The following is a 22524-nucleotide window of genomic DNA, read 5'->3' as shown; positions in this document are numbered from 1 at the left end:
CACAGAAAAACAAAAAGGAGTTTTTTGGAGACTATTCTCAACCAAACACAACTTATCACCTCAAGAATCTCATACCAGATGTCAAGCAAAGTGAAGGAGAGGCGGTGACTTGCATGCGAGGAACTTTTTTTTGTCTTACAACGAAAGAGCTGTCCATGAACCAGAAAAGCTTTAGTTAAAACTAGCTGCGTTACCCAGAAATTTCTTAAGATATTGGGCCTTAGTTATAGTACATTTCAGTGTACATACAATATTGTTAGTTGTGCTTCTTCTTCTTCTTTTAAATCCAAGGTTAATTTTATTACTTCACTGGTGCTTACTACTCTTGAGTATGCTTTATACAATTGCCCACGAGTAAAACATTCCAATCGTAGATTAATCCTTGCTTTTCCTACTATCTTTGGCTTTTGCTGGTGGTCACTGGAAAACACAGTTTTACAGTAAACTGTATTGTTCTGAATTCATACAGGTAATCAGTAGAACTAATTGAAATTTGGGGTATAAATATAATTTCACCTGTTGCACATCCTATAAAAATGGTAGTTTCAATCAGATTTGAATGTAAAACTTTGATTTATAATCTTGTACTATTATTAGTATTAAGTTTTGGAGGGTTTAGATTAAAAGCAGTATATAGTGAACTGCAGTTTCTTTTAACTTTATTATTCACAGCACTGAACATTTACGCGACCCATGCAATGTATTCAATGTTATAAGCATTGTACAGAAAGGAACAGGTGAACAGCAGTAATATTCTGAGGTATGTACAATGTCCACCTCCTCTGTGTTCTGTCCAAGGGAGACCCCTTTACTGAGCTTGGCAAGTGTTTAAACTGACCAAGGCATGTTGTCTCTCCTTTTTTTCGTTTTTAGGTTTCGTTTGAAGGCATCGGGCAACTGTGGGGCTCTCAAGTAGTCAGGGAGGGAGCTCCACAGCCTTGGCGCCACCGAAGAAAAGGCCCTATCACCCATACTGCTAAGCTTAGTTCTGGGAACTTGAAGAGTGTTAGCATGCACAGAGCGAAGGGTGCGTGAGGAAGTATGAGGGATAAGGAGTTCCTGTAAATACAGGGGAGCAGATCCATAAATGCACTGATGGGTAAGGAGGGAAACCTTGTACTCAATTCTAAATGGTACAGGGAGCCAGTGAAGGGTTTTCAAGATAGGAGTGATGTGGCTATGCTTTCGCACCCTCATCAGGATCCTGGCAGCGCTGTTCTGAATGTACTGGAGTCTCTGGATACTCTTGCCAGGAATCCCAATGAGGAGCCGATTACAGTAATCCAGCCTGGACGAGACAAAGTGTTTGGCGGAGTTTAGCAATGTTCCTGAGATGGTGAAAAGATGACTTACAAAGATGTTTAATGTGGGTGTCAAAAGTAAGTTGAGAATCCATTTTAACACCCAAGTTTGTAACAAATGTTGAAAGAGGAATCTTTTTATCAGAAAAAGTGATACTGGTGATGGTAGAAGAACGAAGCTGGTATGGTGTGCCAACTAAAATGGCTTCTGTTTTAGATCTGTTTAGCTGAAGGAAGTTGAGCCTCATCCATGCCTCTATTTCCTCCAGACAAATAGTCAGTGTAGATGTTGGTAGAGGAGCAGTAGAGGAGGTGGGGGTAGTCCTAAGATAAAGCTGAGTGTCATCGGCATAACAATGAAAAGAAAGACCATGTCTGCTAATGACACTTCCAACGGGGAGCATATAAATGATGAAAAGGATGGGGCCCAACACAGAGCCCTGTGGAACACCACAGGTAACATTATGGGTGTGAGATTTTGCGCTGCCAAGTGCGACATACTCAGTTCTACCGGTCAAATAAGATGTAAACCAATTTTGAACAGTTCCTGAAAGTCCAATGGTGTATTGCAGACGGTGAAGAAGATTATTATGATCAATTGTATCAAAGCAGCTGTCAGGTCAAGGAGGATGAGTAAAGAAGGAGAACCAGTATCTGCTGACATCAGAAGGTCATTTGTGACCCTGACCAGGGCTGTTTCGGTGCTATGGCCAGGGCGAAAACCAGACTGAAACTTTTCAAACAGGTTATTCAGTTTGAGATGACCACGAAGTTGTACTGCAACTATTTTTTCCAGAACTTTAAAAAGAAATGGAAGATTTGAGATGGGTCTATAGTTAGACAAAACTTCAGGATCCAGGGTGAGTTTTTTCAGTAGAGGTCTGATGACAGCAGTTTTTAGTGCTGAAGGAATATGGCCAGCCAAAAGGGATTGGTTTATAATCCTGGTGATAAGTGTAGAAATAGCAGAAATGTTGGCCTTCAGCAAGGCTGAGGGGAAAGGGTCCAGGGAACTGGTAGACGGTTTCATTTTCCTGATGACGTCCTCCACCTCTTCCCGTGTGGCAACATAGAAGGAGCAAAGGGGCTGGACAGTCTCAGGCAGCGGGTCGACAGTTGGGGATAACATAAAGCTTCAAGTACACCATACTGGCACTTCACTGAGTCTGGCTTGTGTGGCACATCGCAGTTTGACCACCAAGGGAACCACCAACTCTATGCAATATTGCATGTAGTTTACCACAAAGGAGGGAATCCCCTCTCCCTTATTCTTCGAAGTACATGTATATCATTAACACTTTAACTATGAGATGTTATGGCAAGACCATAAAAAAGATGGGTCTAATTTATGCTCTCAAATACCAATGATATGAAATAATATTGAAAGCAGAAGTGGGAAATAATTTCTCCAGTTATGATGAAAGAGACGCTCCTTCCTTCACTGCCATTAAAACAAATAATTTATTCTTTGCTTTTTTCCTGATTAGCTTTATTCCCTTTTTAATTAGAATTTTATTACTATGAGAATCCTTTTCTGTGACACTGGACATTTACGCAATAGGTATTTGATTTTCATTGCTTCTCTTTTTCCTATTGGTTCTTCCCCATATCACATATTGTCTTATTCTATTTTATTTAGAGATTTATTTTTATAGTCCTGAAGAATACAAGGGCAAGCCCTTGAAAAGTGTGTGACCTTTTCCTGATGCACTGCAGCTATATGTAACATTCATGTTGTATTCTGTTATTTGACTACCTTATTTTATCAATTTCCAGTTATGTATGTGTTGACATTTCATTTTTATCCTTCTTTACATCATTTTTTATATTTTTAATTTTTTATTTATTCTATTTGGATATCTTGAACTATTTTCACTCAGTTAATTAAGTATCAGTTTGTTCATGTGAAGTACACTTTTTTGAATATAACAGTTGACTACAACGGTACCTGTGTTTCCATTTTTTTTCCATTTTGTGATATGTTCATTATATTTTTTTATGTTATTTATTATCCTATATATACTAGTTATAGTCATCAGCAGTCATTATAAACAGGCCTTTAATTAATTGGCAGTTTTCTTTGGCATAAACTGCTGTTTACTTGTCTAATACCATCCCAGTGATGAGCCATGAGGGAAGGATGAATATGGTCAAATACTGAAAGGTCCTTGAAAAAATACTATTCCAGAGTGGACACGACCTCAGACTTGGGTGACAGTTCACCTTTCAACATAACAGTGACCCAAAGGATACAGCTAAGACAATCCTGGTGTGACTTTGGGACAAGTCTCTGCCATTCTCTCCGAATGTCCATAAATGTCCCAAGCAAAGCATAGACTTAAACCACATAGGGTCACCTATGGAGAGAACAAAAAATGGCAATTTACAGATGCCTCACATCCAATCTGACAGAGTCTGAGAGGATCTGCCATGAACAATGAGATAAACTGCCAAATTCCAGAAGTGTAAAGTTTGCAGAAACTTATAAAAAAAAACTGTAATTGCTGCTAAAGCAACCTCTACAAAGTACCGAATTAAGGGTATGAATATTTATATGAATGACAGATTTCAGTTTTTAGTTGTTAAGAATTTTTGTAAATCTTTCTGAAAATACTGCTGTTTCTGAAATATCTGCCACTAACAATCATACCATGGTTAAAGTTACTTAGATCATGAAATATTACATTTTTAACATTTTTTCCAGACAATAACTAAATATTTTGATATTGTTAGTATGTTGTATATAATTAGTTGCAGACATGTGACTGGCTGTTTGGAGGATCAGATATCAGACACCTAGATCTTGGGTTTAAGCATTGTCCTGTAACTTCAAGGAAGTAAAGCATTTAATAACAAATCTAACCAGAGTATTCAAATCATTTAACATTGGATAGTTTATTGATAATGCATCATATTTTAACCATGAATATTTTCTGACTGATTTTGTTGAAATATGAAAGATTAGTAATTTGAATTAAATGTTATCATAACAGGCTAAACATGTTAGATAAAACCAAGCAGTTTAGGAAGGCTAGTGCATCACACAAAGTCTTTAGCAAAAACAGTGTGTCTACTTAGCAAGTAGAAAAATCATCTAAAGACAAGTTATGAGGGTTTTAGGGAAAATATGTATTACTGGCATTTAGGACATCAGCAAAAATAAACCTCAGTACTCTATCCATCCATCAATAACAAGGAAAGTATTCTATTTACAAATAAAAGGTAGAACCAGTAACATAATAGCTGTTACTTTGAAAGGAACCATACTGGCTAGTGTCATTATTAAAACATTTAAGAACTTCAAAGGCTCACTTATAAAGCGCTACATAAATGCAAAGAATTATTATTATTAATTATTACTTATAGCTTAATAGACTCTTGAACTCTACAATATATGGAATTGGCAATATAATAATGCAACATTTCAGACATACAGTGGTGTGAAAAACTATTTGCCCCCTTCCTGATATCTTATTCTTTTGCATGTTTGTCACACAAAATGTTTCTGATCATCAAACACATTTAACCATTAGTCAAATATAACACAAGTAAACACAAAATGCAGTTTTTAAATGATCGGTTTTTATTATTTAGGGAGAAAAAAAAATCCAAACTTACATGGCCCTGTGTGAAAAAGTAATTGCCCCCTGAATTTAATAACTGGTTGGGCCACCCTTAGCAGCAATAACTGCAATCAAGCATTTGTGATAACTTGCAATGAGTCTTTTACAGCGCTCTGGAGGAATTTTGGCCCACTCATCTTTGCAGAATTGTTGTAATTCAGTGTTATTTGAGGGTTTTCTAGCATGAACCGCCTTTTTAAGGTCATGCCATGCCAAATGATTGGACATCTTTGCTAAAACAGCACATGCACTGTGCACAGAAAATTACATCTGCAGTTGTCTCCACTTTACAGGCATGTTAAGAAATTTAAATCAATTAAAATATTTTTTTATCTAATTGGGGTACCAAAGGAGATGTGCAAGGCCATAATTTTTGGAATACTGCACGAATAGCCTCAATTACACACCAGTAATATAAAAATTTCAGAATAGCATGGAAAATCAAATTATCATCTAGAGATATTTCTAAATGAATTTTAAGATATCTTGAAATATTTAAATATACCGTATATCTGAATCATTTATAGAAATTTACAAATGCATTAAGATTTCTTTAAAACTGGATTTAAAGCTATATTTGAATAATTTAGAAATAGTTAAATTATTTATAGATATCATTTGAAAATTTAAAGATGTCTTAAAATAATTTTAAAATATGCAAAAAAAAATTTGATATCTCCAAATGTTAATTTGGCTTAGCAATTTTATTCCAATATGTTATTGAAAGGTATTTTAGCATATTTAACATGTTAATGGTTTAAATCATGTATACATATATTCAAATTATTTAAAGAAAGTTTTAAATACATTGTAGATATCTTTAAATATGTTAAAGGTAACTGAAAACATTTAAAGATATCTAGAAATATTTAAAGATATGTGTAATTGGTTTAGGCATACTGTATCTTAAAGATATCTCTAAATTATAATTTAGCCTGCTATAGATCTGAAGATATCTTTATTGATTTCAACTGTTAAATAAATACTCATAAATCTGCTTGCCTATATTAAGTAAAGGGTTCCAACATGTCTGTTATAATCTGCAAAGTAAATCAGGAGATATACAGTAGTCAATCTGTAGGTTCACTTCATATTAAATTTAAATTAGGTTACAAAATAATAAATGTATTATTATGTATTCTGAAAAGGTAGTTATTCACACACATTAGCAGAATTTCAATTAAATGTCATTTCCTGGCCAATACAAAACTTTTGAAAAGTTACGTTGACAATGGTAGAGTTATACACAGTCTCTAGTTCATGTTGTCTTTCACCACGGAGCAGTCCCTTGATGGTAAAGTCTTTTGATGACAACCATTGGATGCTGGATATATTTGATCATCACAAGCTTTCTTGTCTTCTGATCTATCTTTTCTATGTTTGCCCTTAACCATTTGATCCTTCCAAAGGAGGAAGTTATGACCGGTAAAGGTAAAGTATTGACAGAAGTGATTTTTGAACTCACCTTTTAAAAACCTGACAGACTAAACTATAGTGTTCCCTCTTGATCTTCTCTTTCATTTTGGTGCCATAATTGTCATTACAGTAATCCCTCGCTATATCTCACTTCGACTTTCGCGGCATCACTCTATCGCGGATTTTAAATGTAAGCATATCTAAATACACTGTATATCACGGATTTTTCGCTGGTTCGCGGATTTCTGCGGACAATGGGTCTTTTCATTTATGGTACATGCTTCCTCAGTTTGTTTGCCCAGTTGATTTCATACAAGGGACGCTATTGGCGAATGGCTTAGAAGCTACCCAATCAGAGCATGTATTACATATTAACTAAAACACCTCAATGATATAAGATATGCTTCCCGTGCAGTGCTTGATTGTTTGCTTTTCTCTCTCTCTCACCCTCTCTGACATTCTCTGCGCCTGACGGAGGGGGTGTGAGCAGAGGGGCTGTTTGCACAGAGGCTGTTTGCCTAGAGGATACGGACGCTCCTCTACAAAATGCCGCTTTATTGCGGTGCTTCGGCATACTTAAAAGAACGTATTGATTTTTTGATTGCTTGCTTTTATCTCGCTCTCTCTCTCTGACATTCTCTGCTCCTGACGGCGCTCCTTTGAAGAGAAGATATGTTTGCATTTTTTTAATTGTGAGAAAGAACTGTCATCTCTGTCTTTAAACTTTTGACTAAAGGGTGTTATTTCATGTATAGAGGGCTCTAATAATGTTAACAGTGTGGGAGAGTTTATAAGAGCTTAAAAAATATAAAAATAACCATACAAACATATGGTTTCTGCTTCGCAGATTTTAATCTATCGCGGGGGGTTCTGGAACGCAACCCCCGTGATTGAGGAGGGATTACTGTATTGTCTTCTACACCCAAATTCTTGAAAGTCTTGTTGGTCTCACTGCTCATTATCCTTGAGTGTTAATTCAGTTGGAAATTTTGGCTTTTGACTAGGTAACATCTGTATACACTACTGGGACACTTTTTCCTGAACAAATTTAATTTTAATATCACTTTGACAGTGGTATGGGCTTGCCTTCACTGAGGTGTGTCTGTAGTGAAACATTTTAAATAGTCTATTTGAAAAAGGTCATTATTTTGTTGTTATTACTGACTTTAAATTCAATGCATTATCTGTCCAACATGTTGGTCTGAGGTATCAATCAGTACAAAGCAGAAGAGCAAGAGGGAAATGGAGTCAGCTTGAAAGATTCTAATAGCAATGTTTCCTGTCTTGATGGGGTCTGCAGAATAGGATAGCCACATTTTAGTTTTCCACTCTTTATCAATGCCTCCTTGGGTCAAATTATAGCCAGTCATATCTTGATAAATGTAATGTTTTCCTGTAGCCTATTCATGCCACACTGAGATCCCTTAGATGTTTTTTGTCATATTACTCACCAGACAATAATTTCTATTTCCTTAGAAATTCTTCTTGTTCTTGAAAAAGTAGTTGTTGAGACATTGAGTCAATACCCCTATGAGCATCTTATACAATCTACTTGGGCAGTTATAAAGTGATAGTTCCTGGAGTCACTTGTATCCGTGTCTTAAGCGAGTAAGAAAGTGGTTCCATATGTTAACCACATAAGAATACCTATTAGATCATTGATGGTGCCATTTATAGCCCTAGTTAGATCTTTACAGTGAGACTTCCAGTTGTGAATCTGCTTGATGATTTTATCCATTCCTTCAACTGTAATGACTGACCATGTGGCCTTTCCTCTCATGTTTAATCAAAATCACTTTATCATATTGGATAAGGATGAGATATCAGAAACATTGTAGCTAAGAAGATGATTCCTTAATGTTCAATTTTCTCCTGATGATAGAACCATTTAGCATCTTATTGAAGAGTTTTTTTTTTCTGGTAGTAGTAATTGCTTTTCTTTGTATGTATTCTCTAAAGCTGAACTTTCAGCTGTTTTATTTAGAAATCAAAAATACAGTACGTGAAAACTATGTACTTCCTAAATTCAGTGTGTTATCAGACTTTAAGCACACCTTGTATGTTGGGAATTTTGTAGTATAGCTAGATCTTTCCTTTTAGATTCAGTGGTATTTTTAAATCTTTTCTTCAATACTGTATCTTTAGAGGTTTTCTCCTCTGGTGTTTTTATCTTCACCAAACTGATTACTACAGCTGTAGTTGCATACATAGGTTTGACTTCAGTGAGGTTTAGGTAGGTGCTTTATGCAATTTTCAACATATCTTATGGATGATACTTTATAGTCTTTTGCAGTGATTTAGACTGTAGATTCTTATTTCGTAGATTTTTCTGTTGATGCTTCCAAAATGAATCAATGCTTCCAAAAGACAGACTGGAAAATGATGTGCATATATGTGCATGGGGATGATCTTCAGGGACTTAGTTACTGCATCTCAAACTACATTAACTTCTGTGTTGACACTACTGTACTTACAAAAAGGTGCAGAGGTTATCAGAATATAAACTCTGGATTATTAAGAAACTAAACAGCATCCTGAATGAGAAGAAGACAGCATTCAAATCTTTTGACAAAGAGGCTCTAACGGGTGTAAGTGAGTGCTGATGAAAAAGCCGAGTGAAGGGAAGGAAGTTTACTGAGGTAGAACAATCCACCTCAGAACAGCATGAAAAATGTGAGGAAAGGACTGGACACAATTACTGGACTCAAGCAATCCAGGGCTTATGTGCTAGAGGAGAATGTAAACAAATCAAATGCTCTAATTCAATATTTAAATAGAGTTTCCCTATTTCGACCACCTTCTTTGAATATCTAATCCCCCCAATATCATTCCATCTATATTAGCACTCCTAGAACTTCAACTACTATGGCCAGTGATGAGTCCACTCTTTGCGATCAGTAAGGGCTATCTATAACTAATGAGCAAAAGAGGAGACAACCGAGGAGGCTACCCACAGGAAAAGCTGCAAGATCAGATGGAGTCAGTCCTTGTCTTAAGGCCTGTTCTGACCACTATCTGGTATCTTCTGTTATTTGTTCAGTATGTTACTAAGGCTCCAGAAAGTGCCACTGCTGGGGAAAACATTCTTTATTGATGAGAACAACAAGTAACAGTCCTACCTCCTTGCCTCTGCACACCTCAGACAATATATGTAACACCAGGTTATGTAATTTGCAGAAAGATGATTCTGCACTAGTTATATGTATTCTTATGGGGGATGAGACACAGTATAGCAGTCACGTAGAGAACTTTCCTTCTTGGATCAAAGAGAATTGCCTGCTGCTTAAAAATAGTAAAACCATGGAAATGATTATTGACCTTGACATACCAAAGGACCATTATACATTGTCACTGTACAGGGAATAGATGTGGTGATGGTACACTGCTAAAAATACTTGGGCATCCACAACATTACAGACTGAACTGGTCTTGAAAAAGAGAGGAGCTATGTATGAAAAGGCAGGCTCCGTTGACCCACTGGAGGTAGTAGCAGAGGAGAGAATAAATCAAAATGGAATACAATTTATTTGTAATGATTCTCAGTTAAAATATAAGTATACATTATACATACTGAATTAGTACATATAAAAATATAAATTTGTTAAAACACATGGAAACCAACAATATCTATGCACTAATTAATCAATAAACTATGACCAGTTGACAATGGAGGATATTAAAATTGTAAAAGAGAACATCAAAAAACAAAGTCAGACACAGCCACAGTCCCAGAAATCTCGGCTAACTAGAATGAAAACAAAAATGAGTGCCATTATCAACAATGCTGCACATTCTCTCTGTGACACACTAACACTGAGGAATTTCAATCAAAAAATTATTTATCAGAAGTGTTTAAAGAAAAACTCAAGAGGTTTCTTCATACCTATGGTAAGTCATCTTTATAATGCCGTACTCCGACTATGACGAACCATTTCATCTTTAATCGGTGGTCTAAGATAAATATGTTATCTCATTCAGCTGTTATTAAGATAAAAAAAAGTTCCTCTTTTTAATTTAATCATTTTATTGCAATATTTGAGCCCAGTTATCTGAATATTTGAGGTACACTGTGCTGTCATGCCACCATCCAACCCTATGTAAGATTCACTTACGAAAGATATTAACCATAAAATAAAGTACTGCAGCAGAATCATTTACGTAGAAGCAAGTCTTAAACATTGACAAATTTATCCCATTACTGCATCACGTTCAGGGAGAGCATGTCATTTTTTCAGGAATGCTATTCATTCTCTATCTATTTATCAATCTATCTTTCTAGAATACATTTTTGATAAATAAGATGTCATGATCTCAGATTTATTCTATCGCCAAAAAAAAGCACTTTACATGAACTGAAATATCCATATCAATTTATGAGTATCTACAATTAGTCAGTTATTAAAAAAAATATTTCTAAGTTTTACACATTGACAGTATGCTGAGAATGTCACCAGACTGTACAAACAGATTATTATATATAAAGGTTTTAAAATTCCAGGTTGTATCTTCTTATTTGCTAACTCTAGGTAATGCACAAACTGGTTTTGTAAATGGAGTTAAAAATACAGTAATGAGTCTATAGTAAATATGTTACATATTTTGATAGAGAACATTACAAGTCACTAACCCATAGTTTAAAACGTCAAATATGACATTGTCTGCTTTTTCATAAAATTCAAAATACCTTTTTCACACAATAAGACAACATGTTCAAATAATTTATTATATTTATCCTCTAATACATTATGTTCTCTGGTGTGAGCATGACATATCAATTAATCTTTGCAGACATCATTACTTGTTAAATTGAAGGAAATTATACTAAATTGTGTTGCCTGTTACTATATGTATGCAGCTGTCATATGATTTGAAACAATTAAATGAATTTAAATGACTGTACTGATTAGAAAATTTAGGAATAAAAAACAGGAGTCTTAAAGAAGAAATGGTAAGATTAAATAATAATAAAATCTTAAATTGGGTAAAACCTGTGAACACCACTTTATAATAAATATTGCTCATGGAAATTCTGCCATTCTATTTATCTATTTTTTTGTTTTTTACCTGATTTATCTCAAGCTGCACCTTAACAGTAAAGGCACATAAAAAATGTTAGTGTGTCGAAGTGGTGTACAAATGCTGATAACAATGAGAAAATGTAGAAATGCAAATTAAGCAGGTTTAATATATTTTGACTGCTGGGATGTTTACAGACTTTTTCTAGCCATGTTTCAGAGTGGAGACCTTTCAGGTCAGCAGTTCAGGGTAATGTAAGCTTAATGACACACTAGCCAAAGGTAAAGCACAGTCAGATAAGCTCAGAAATGTGCTGACAAAATTACCTTACCTCTCTGGAGTGAATTTCTTTGGCATACAGGGGGAATAAGAACTCGGACTCTCCATCCAGACGAAGTCCGCTTTTTGTAACTTTCAGCAAACCCATTCCTTCCTATAACATATAATACAGAGAAACACCATTAAAATATGATGATTTTACTCATTACACAGTTGCAAATGCCTAATAGGAAACCTTTAGCATTACTCAGCGTTGCATCCGCTGTTGTTTAGTGAAATCTCCTCTTGTTCACTACATTTATTAAGGTGGTGCTTCCACACTCCGCTCCATACTGGCATCTTGAGAATATGCAGACAATACTGTTCTGGGTGTTGGAGCCTATCCCAGCAGCACTGAGAACAAGGCACAGTACAGAATGGCAGTCCACCGCATTTCCCACTCACTCACACATTTACAAAGAGCCAAAGAGGAATCACTGATCAACCTACTCTACACATTTCTGTGGGAGGAAAATCTACACAAACAACAATAGGGAGCAGAATTTTAACCCTTCTCTGTCTGATTAATCAGTTTTTGTAAGATTAGGTAGTGTGGTCTAATTTATTTGAAAATCAGAGAAAAATTAAATGTCGTAGAAGAGAGAGAACTGGTCAGGCAAGAAATTGCAAGGAGGAGCAGATATCTTTAAACAGAGGCAAGGTTCTACAAGTTCCATCCATCCTAAGAAAGGAAAAAAGGACATTTTAATTTTGTTACACGAAAAGAAAGAAAATAGTACAGAGTCTTTAGGAGTGTTGAATGTCCCAGTGGACTTAAAAATTTGGCTGTAAGGTCAACACAAGTTAAAGAGTAATCTGAGGTGAGAGGGCACACAAGCCTAGGTGGGGAAAAAGTGGGATTATGTCATTCCTCTAGTATTCCAGGCAGCCAGAGAGCTGCCCTGGAGACCTGGGGCCTCATGCATAATGCCATGCGAAGAATTCACACTATAACATGGCGTACGGACAAAAGCGGAAATGAAAAATCCAGATGCATAAATCTGTGCGTTCGCCAACTTCCATGTTCTTCCACTACATAAATCCCGGTCAGTGTGAAAAGTAACGCATGTGCATGCGCCTGCTGCCACTCCCAAACTCCTCCCAGAATTATGCCTCTTTAAATATGCTAATCTATATAAATAGCCCTTAAGCTCAGCGTTCTGTGAAAAGGCAATGGCAAAAGCTCAGGGGGAAATAGAAGAATTTCAGCGAATACCAAGTGGAGGCAAGGAAAAACTTACTATTTGTTGGTTGATCGAGTTACATAAAGTGTTGGAGAAACTCGAAAGCTCAAGTTCACAAAGTCACACAGTGCCCGAAATAAAAAAAGAAGTTGTCAGATATCAAAGTTGCCGTGAAAAGGCAAGTCATAGCCCTCTGTCTGAGTGTCATATGAAAGCTTATTAGGGTACAGAGAAAAAAAATAGGCACACAGTGGGGAAAAAAGCACGGAATGTCTTTAATTACGTAGTTTATTTTCTCATTAAAGTAGAACATCATAAACTTTATCTTAAAATTGTTTAATTTACTACTTTCTCAAATCCCATCGCAACTAAAGTAGCACGTTAAATGCTTTGTTTTGTATTTGATCTTCTATGTCCTCTATGTGTGTGAATCACTACATGATTCTTAAATGGGCTTTCTCTTCTTCCGACAGGACACTGAATCCATTACATTCATGATATTATAGTATTAAAATACTGAGATGTATACTGAGATGTATACTTGATATACTTTTCATGATGATATGAGTTAAAGCATGTTATTAAACATAGGAACACGATGGCGCAGTGATTGTTCATGCCTCACGCAAGATGCTTGCTGCACCGTGCATGACCTTCGATGAAACAATTTATTGCAGCAGTACTGTTTCTTTCAAACGTACTAACCAATTCCTATTCTTACTTTTCTTTCTCCAAATACCCAATCGTCACACAATCAGCTCTGTAATAGACGTTAAGCCATCTGTAAGCTTAGAACGGCAATTCTTCAAAAATTTTAAGGAACATTGAAATATCTTTGTAGTACATGTTAAATTATTCTATCCATCCAGTGTTGCACCAGTCCCAGTAAGAATACAGCATGAGGCAGGAACAATCCGTTAACGGAGAGCCAGCTCCCTGCTAGTGCTGCGACACCGTGTCCTCACATGTTTATTTATTAACAATATAGATTATTTAAATTAAGTTAAAGTTTTACCTGTATAATATATTAAACACATTTTGCTGCATTTCCTCTTAAAAATGATATCATCATCATATGTAAATATGCACTTTATAAAGTGGCTCACGTTGTGCAATATTATAACAGTATTACAGTGAGGTAATTAGACTTATAAGTAAAAACAGTTCTACAACAGTTCTACAAGGAGCACTTGATGGACTGATTAAGTGCATTTATAGTTCTTGGGATGAAACTGTTTCTGAACTGTGAGGTCCGTACAGGAAAGGCTCTTAAGTGTTTGCCATATGACAGCAGTTCAATAGATAGCATGGCTGAGGCAGTGTGTGCTAGATGCTGTATACTGATCATTCTCTTTCCAATCAACTGCAGTACAGCTGTGATTCCCCACTAAGATACAGTGATATAAATACTCCGAGTGGTGCAGTGAGAGTAATATGGAAAAAGATGATCTGCTGTGACAACCCCTAACGGGAGCAGCTGAAAGAAGAAGAAGAAGAAGGTGCAGTGAAAGTAACAACGCTAAAGCAGCTATGGTATTTAGAATAGTTTGACCATTCTGTGGACCATTATATTGTTATAGGTTAATTACAATCAAATGCATTAAACTAATAAACAATATGCGGTTAATTTCAGTTTATTTATAAAGCCGCATCATGGATGTGGATCTAAAAAAGAAAGGGAAACAACACTGGAGCTTTAGCACTGCCTTGGTGCTGGGTGCCGTCAGTCTGCAAAACCGAGTGCAGAAGTTGTGTACACCAGGGTATGAGCTACTGTCGAAATGTGCGTGGCTTTACGCCTTTAGGTTTTATACATCGCGATTTGAACATGGAAACATTCATACACAACATTTTTGTGCATAAGCACCATTTATACATGAGGCCCCTGGACTTTAAACCCCTACAAAATTTATAAAGCAACAGGAGCCCTGGGAGCTGCTATAGAAAGCTTTGGTCTGGATGAGGTCTGAAGCTACTGCTCAGTCAAGATTTACTTCAGCTAGGGATTGGAAGGGCAGAGGACTATTGTCCAGAACAGGAGAGAGCTAAATATTTGGAAACTTTGAAAATGAGAGGGAAGCAGAATAGCATCTTTGTAAAGAACAGTATTGGGCAAGTGGATATATTTATTAGAGTGGGATATAATAACACAGTGCAGAGACTTAGTTTTGTTATTCTTTCACTTGGATATTATCATTTCATGAAACCCTTTGTTTTTTTATTATTTTGGCCAATTAGATTTTACTTAGTCTTACCAATGCCCCTAGAGTCTCTCCCATTAGGTTTCACAATTCTTTGCTCACTGTGTAAGACTAGGCAAGTAGAGTGTAAATACTTTACCTTTTTAAATAAGTTATATAAGTATCACTGTGGTACTTATAAAACATTTTTACACCATACGAAACGCAAAAAATAGTGTAGAGTAGAAGTATGCAGCATATAATTATGTAATTTCTAAACCTGTTTTATTCACCAAAGGGGTTTGGAAAGCATGAGGAAGGAACCAACCCTATACTTGCCCTGGCACAGCTATATAGTTCATCAAAGACTTACAGAACGTTTAACAGAACCCTTTCCTTAAAGACCATCCCGTTTACAACAAGGTGAAGATGATTTGAATGTCCTTTGCAATTTTTTTGTGGTAGGAGTCTATTCATAGAGCAGCAGAATAAAATTATTAGTAAGAACATAAGGAAAAATCCATTCTGTATTTCCTGTTCCACAACAGATACAAGACATACAGCAACAGTTCTTTATGTTTCTGTCAAAAGTTAGATGCCCAGATTAATAATCAATTTACCTTAACTCCAAGGATCTCTTTTTCAGGAATAATGGAATAAAGTGTATGTCTATGGAGACATTCAATGAACTGTTCAATACTACAAAAAACAAAATCAACTTTTACCCTTTAGCTACAAGGCCCCCAAACACTAGAATGATTTACTGCACCTACCAACATTGAAGAACCTCATTGGTCTAAGCTTTTAAATTAGAGAGGTTTACAAGTCTTTTCTGAGGACTCTTTATTTAATTCCTGCTCTTACACACAACAGATATTGCCTTTTTATGTTGCTCCTTATCTGACTATAGACTTTGGATTTAAATTTACTATATTTGTGCAATACTACATTTTCTGTGTTTTTAATAGAATATTTTGGTCTCTGTATAATTTCTGCTGACACGCCAAACTTTCCTCTTAGAAGAAGAATTAAATTGCATAAGCTTTTTCAAAATGTTTAATTTCTCAGGGTGTTCCAACAGCTAATAATTGAAGACTTTGACAACTTCATATGATTTCCAGAAATTAGAACAAATTCAGTCTTCTTAATTTTAATATGTTTGACGGCTGCAAAATTTGTACGTGTAAAGCAAGATTAAAGGACATCCATAAAACATTTATATTTCTTAAGAAAAAAGATGAAATCAGCATGTATCCTGTACCTGAGTATTATATTAACAGATAACTTTTCTGTGATTTGTTTAATTCACATGGCTGAATCTTTAACTCAAAGCTTTATCAGTCACAGCAAATTAAATACTTTATGCAGCAATCTAATCTTTCACAAGGTTTTAAAAACCAATGATTCTATATTTTCTTTCTTGAAATTATATACTATAGTATAGGTTAAAAGAGGAGGCTGTGGGGGACCCAAAGGAAGAAGGACCCTCACAGGACAGAAAACAAGTAAAAAATAAAATGTTTTCTAGCTCTTTTGAAAGGTGACCCCAGCAGAAATGAGTAAGGGTATCACCTGGCACGTCAGATAATTAGCTATTCTAAAGAATCTGCACTTGCTCACCTCTGGGATCTTCTACAGTGTTACCAGAGTTCCTAAGTCTCTTTACTCTGCAGTGCTTATTCCATTTACGAAGCTCTAATTTTGTTAAGCAGACTGTGGTTCTGCCCCACTGTTTCTGGTCTTTGCCCTTATTTCACACATGAGCCTAACTCAAATCAATTTAAAACGTATACGCAAGCAAATTATTTTTTGATCAAAGGTATTATTTGGTAATTAAGAAGAAAGCTGCTACCAAAAACAGAAGGCATAGTATCCCTCTAGGACTGGGGATCCTAACCACTGAGCTGTACTAATATTATTCCACCAAAATGCACCCTCATTAAGTGAACTTGCCTTTCTTGCTAATGAACTTAAGATGGGCTTTTCTGGCAGCAGTAGACAAAAAATAAAGCTGACATCAAATAATGAGGAATCATGTTAAGATTATTTACAGTCCCATGCCTAAAGGTTGCTTTCAGACATAGATGTAAAGTATATTTAATATAACACTAAATCTTCACTCAAGTTGCCAAGCAATTACTGTAAATATTGACAAATATGAAGCATCAGCAAACACAAATTAATATGACTGGAAAAAAAAAAAAAAAATAAATATATATACAAATAGATATGTATAGTCAGCAATGTGGGTGGGTTGCTGTTAAAAACAGTACTCAGCTATGCAACAAATGTTATTAGCACTATTGGCAGGACTTATAAAAAGAGACAGTTTAAATTCCTAAAAGGATATTCCACAGTGCAGTGTGGGGTTTCTCTTCCATTCCAATAATTACCATGACCACTGCCCCCAAGAATAGAATTTTTTTGAAGCGCAGGTTCACCAGCTGCCTCCGCTAACAGATGAGCCAACATGATATGAACCTCAGATCTTACAAAGTCAAGAAGGAAATCTGTCTCTATATTTGCAGGAGTATCCTTTTATACAGAAGCAAGTCCTTTTTATCAATGTTGTGATCATTTCGAGGTTTTAATTTTTGGAAAATCTACTTCTATAATTATTTGATGTCTTTCTGTTTTTTTTACACCTGGTAGAAATTTTAATCATCTGATTTTTAATATATTGTACTGCCGTTTAGTTTATTTGTGGGCATTGCCCATTTGGGCTATTTGTAGTTAAAAACACTGCCTTGTTTCTACTTACTTCAGGCTAGTGGAGGTGCCAGAGAGACTTTGAACTCACACCCTAGTAGATTTTCTGGTGACCAGAGGAAACGTAAATTCTTTTTGAAGAAATGTCATCTTATATTCAATCAGTAGCCTCAAACCTCTCTGATAGATCAAGGGTAACGTTTATAAACTCACTGCTCAATGACAAGCATTCAGAGTGGACCTTTAATTTGTATGACAGCAACCACCCGTACTGCTTTTCTTTAGATGTATTGTTTATTATATTTATATAAATTATATGTATAGTGTATATATATATATATATATATATATATATATATATATATCCATCCATCTTCCAACCCGCTGAATCCGAACACAGGGTCACGGGGGTCTGCTGGAGCCAATCCCAGCCAACAAAGGGCACAAGGCAGGACACACACAAACACACCAAGCACACACTAGGGCCAATTTAGAATAGCCAGTCCACCTAACCAGCATGTCTTTGGACTGTGGGTATATTATATATATATATATATATATATATATATATATATATACATACATACATACATACATACTAGTGACTGGGAGCCCGATAGAATCGGACTACAAATTCTACGTTTGTGAAATCCATACTTTCTCTGCAAGGAATTATTTGTTTTGTTAAGTCCTTGAAATGATTTTGTTATCATGGCACTGATTTGTGCTTAAAACAAACCTTTTCGGCCAATGTAATTTTTTCGAAAACACAAATTTTCAAAACAAACCGTATTTTACGGCTCTAATCAGAGTTGGAGTAATAATTATGTTGGTGTGGTCATTTTAGATTTGAGATCGGCTAAAATTTAATCAGTTACCATTGTTAATACCCAGCCGTCATTACTCAGTTTGCCAATACATGTCAGGAGGACAGATGCCAAAACCGAACTGCCTAAAGATAGATTTCGACGTACCAAGCAAATGGCGATGCGTTCTAAATTACTTACGGTTCCAGAGCTGTCGAAGGGTTTAAGTCAGTTGACGATGTTAGTCCTGGAAAGTATGCTCCACCAAACCAATGTTCCAAAAACCAACCGAACTTACTGTTACCTGCTCGAACCAACACCGACTTACTATACTCGGCCGTCCAGCGGCGTCACTGAAGCATTAGAACAGTCTTAGCCAATCATGCAATACTGCATCCGCGTTTGCCACGTTATGTTCTAACTACAGAGGCAGAGTCCCATTGCATGGTTCTAACTTGTATTGAGTCAAGGTATTGACGCCAACACCATACATATGGATAGTATCAAATTATATATAAGTATATATATATATATATATATATATATATATATATATATATATATATAGTAAAATACCAGCGCGAGAAGTAGTGTGTTGAAGAAGCAATTAAAAGAAAAGGAAACATTTTGAAAATAACGTAACATGATTGTCAATGTAATTGTTTTGTCACTGTTGTGAGTGATGAGTGTTGCTGTCATATATATATATATATATATATATATATATATATATATTTACACACACACACACACATAAACATATATATATACATATCTATACATATACACATATATACACATACACATATATACATACATCTATACTAATAAAAGGCAAAGCCCTCACTCACTCACTGACTCACTCACTGACTCATCACTAATTCTCCAACTTCCCGTGTGGGTGGAAGGCTGAAATTTGGCAGGTTCATTCCTTACAGCTTCCTTAGAAAAGTTGGGCAGGTTTTATATCGAAATTCTACGCGTAATGGTCATAACTGGAAGCAGTTTTTCCATTTACTGTAATGGAGATGAGCTTAAACGCCGTGGGGCGGAGTTTCGTGTGACATCATCACGCCTCCCACGTAATCACGCAGTACATAGAAAACCAGGAAGAGCTCAAAAAAGCGCTTAAGAAAACAAGCATTATATAATTGAAAGGGCAGCGAAACAATAAGAAGCGAGCGAGTGACATATACAACCATATTGATGAGTTCTGCTACTTCGGAAACAAAGCACGATGTAAACCTACACTTTAAATTAAGTTCATAGACAGGCTGCCGCTGGCGTTTGTAATTTAGTGCCTGCCCATATAAGGCCGTCCGTCAGCGCAATCCAATAGCAAACTGCCACGGGTAAATATTCACGGGTGAAGGACTGCTTATGGAGAGGAAGATGAGATGGTCAGGGTGGTGTTTGACACAAACTCAGCGAAACTGCGAGAAAGTTTTAAGTGCCAGGACTAAGGTAACATTAAATACAGCCACGGACATAGCACGAGATGGCACCAGCACAGCTGGGAACCTTCGATGCATGTACACCGAAGCGGCTCACGGAACTGACGAGTGCACAGATAAAAGCAACAGTTCCAAAGAGCTGAACAAAACCAATTACCCAATTGAAAAGGCAGCAAAAATATGAAGCGTCCTGATAAGCATATTCATAAATCCAGCTACTGCGGAAACAAAGCACACGGTGGAAAAAGTCAATGTCCCGCTAAAGGAAGACAGTGTAAAAAAAACCCGTGCATGCAGTGTGTCAGGTCTCAGATAAAGAAGAAGACGAGCTGTTTATTGATGCAGTAAGAAACGAGTCGATGAATGAAACCTGTTATCTTTACAACGATTGACAAACACGGAATGTAACTTGAACACAACACATCCTACAAATACAAACCTGATTGAAAGAAATAATGATAATCAAATCCTTGATGACAGCAACACTCAGTAACACTCACAAAACAAATACTGTATATTGACAGTCATGTTACGTTATTTTAAAATATTCCCTTTTTTTTTCTAGCTTTTTTAACACACTACTTCTCCGCTGCGATACGGGTATATATATATATATATATATATATATATATATTGTAAAGACCGAGGAGACAGTAGCAAGTGTTGGGGTTTTCCGGCCCCGTATATTGTAAAATACAAACAAAAATGGGTCAATATCATAAACAAAATAGTTCATAATGCGCGACGCCGACTCCTGGCGTCGCGATTTTATTGGGGAGGAGCCGGAAGTGGAGGAATGCGGGAAGGACCGCAAGGGAGGATGGGAAGGATGACGCCAGGGCAAGATGGCGGAGGAAGGGCGGAAGTATCGCACTGCGGTCAATCCAGGCCTATGGTGCAGGAAGGTCTTTCTTTCTATGAGGAAGCAGAGGGAGAAAGTTAATACCCCACCATTCCCTGGCGAGTGGTTTCCCAGGTGCTATCGAATCAATCCGCTGCCTCCTACTCAAGTGCGTGACACGATCCCCCTTAGCCCAGGACCGCCAGGTCGGGCGGACCTAACCGAGAGGTCGTGAATACGAGAGGGCATCGGCTTTGGCCTGAAGGGTGCCCCGCCGATAAGTGACAGTGAACTTATACGGCTGTAAGTCCAGGAACCACCTGGTGACCCGCGATTCACTCTTTGTGTAGGGACATCCACTGAAGTGCAGCGTGATCAGTCACCAGAGCGAATTCGCACCCAGCAGGTAGTAACGGAGGTGGGTCACTGCCCACTTAATGGCCAAGGCCTCCCTCTCCACTGCCGCGTGCACCGGTCTCCCGTCCATCAGTTTCCGCTAAGGTACATCACAGGGTGCTCGACACCATCGACGCTTTGGCTCAGCACGGCACCCAGGCCTGTGTCCGCGCCGGTCTGGAGAATAAACGGAGCCCAAAATCGGGCGTCCGTAACACAGGTGCCGACGTTAGGGCCTTCTTTAGGTCACTGAACGCTGTTCTGCTTTGTCGGTCCACACCACGTATAGGGAGCCTTTTGTCAGGTCAGTCAAGGGTGCTGCTCTTCGAGAAACGGGAACAAACCGGCGGTAGTAACTCGCAAGCCCCAAGAAAGCCTGCACCTGTTTCTTGGTACTGGACGGGCCATTCTAAGATGTCTTTAACTTTGGAGCTCTGTGGCCGCACCTGTCCTTGTCCCACGAGGTAGCCTAAATATTTGGCCTCCTTTAATCCAAAAACACTTCCGGGGTTTATGCGGAGGCCGGCTTTAGCCAGTGTTCGGAGGACAGCTGCGACCTGCAGTAGATGCTCCTCCCAGGTGCCGGAATAGATGACAACGCCATCCAGGTAGGCGGCACTATAGGACTGGTGGGGCTTCAGCACTCTATCTACCAGACGCTGGAAGGTCGCCGGGCCCGTGCAGCCCAAATGGGAGGACCTTGTACTGCCAGTGCCCGCTAGGGGTGCTAAAGGCCGCTTTCTCCTTTGCGGATGCCGTTAAAGGAATTTGCCAATACCCTTTGTCATGTCAAGGGTAGTCAGATATCGAGCCGCACTCCAGCCGCCAAGGAGGTCGTCAATGCGGGCATGGGGTAGGCATCGAACTTGGAGATCTGATTCAGACGCCTAAAGTCATTACAGAACCTCCAGGAGCCGCCTGGCTTGGAGACGAGGACAATAGGGCTGGACCAGGGACTATGGCTCTCTTCAATTATGTCCATGTCCAACATACGCTTCACCTCCAGTTCGACCTCTGCGCTGCTTTGCCTCCGGAGTCGGTAGGGCCTCTCCCGGACGATTACCCGGCCCGTGACTATATCGCGCTCAATCAGCGGTCCGCCGGGTGACTCGCCACTACCTCGGGATGGCTCGGAGTGTTTGGGCTAACTCCTGCCGCTGCTTGGGGTCAGCTCTTCGCGAGGTTAAGGGCAGTTGTGCTTGCGAAAGGGAGAGTGACCTACGGAGCTGGGAGCTCCTCTCTATCTCCAGGGCTTTAACAGGTTGACATGATAGATCCTC

At 37.7% G+C, this 22524-nt stretch overlaps 1 protein-coding gene across 3 annotated transcripts in view; it reads right to left on the bottom strand.

Annotated features, from left to right (window-relative positions):
* The window catches only part of sgcg (sarcoglycan, gamma), a 525990-nt gene that overhangs the window by 240664 nt on the left and 262802 nt on the right, over positions 1 to 22524 (bottom strand). For all 3 annotated transcript variants that reach the window (XM_039745447.1, XM_039745445.1, XM_039745446.1), the window contains exon 3: positions 11688 to 11789. In XM_039745447.1, the coding sequence (XP_039601381.1) occupies positions 11688 to 11789 (102 nt within the window). The remainder of the gene's footprint in view (positions 1 to 11687; positions 11790 to 22524) is intronic.

This window comes from Polypterus senegalus, chromosome 2 (assembly GCF_016835505.1).
Source record: "Polypterus senegalus isolate Bchr_013 chromosome 2, ASM1683550v1, whole genome shotgun sequence".
Classification (NCBI taxonomy): domain Eukaryota; kingdom Metazoa; phylum Chordata; class Cladistia; order Polypteriformes; family Polypteridae; genus Polypterus; species Polypterus senegalus.
The sequence above is the reverse complement of the archived record's forward strand: the minus strand, read 5'-3'. Positions and strand labels throughout refer to the sequence as shown.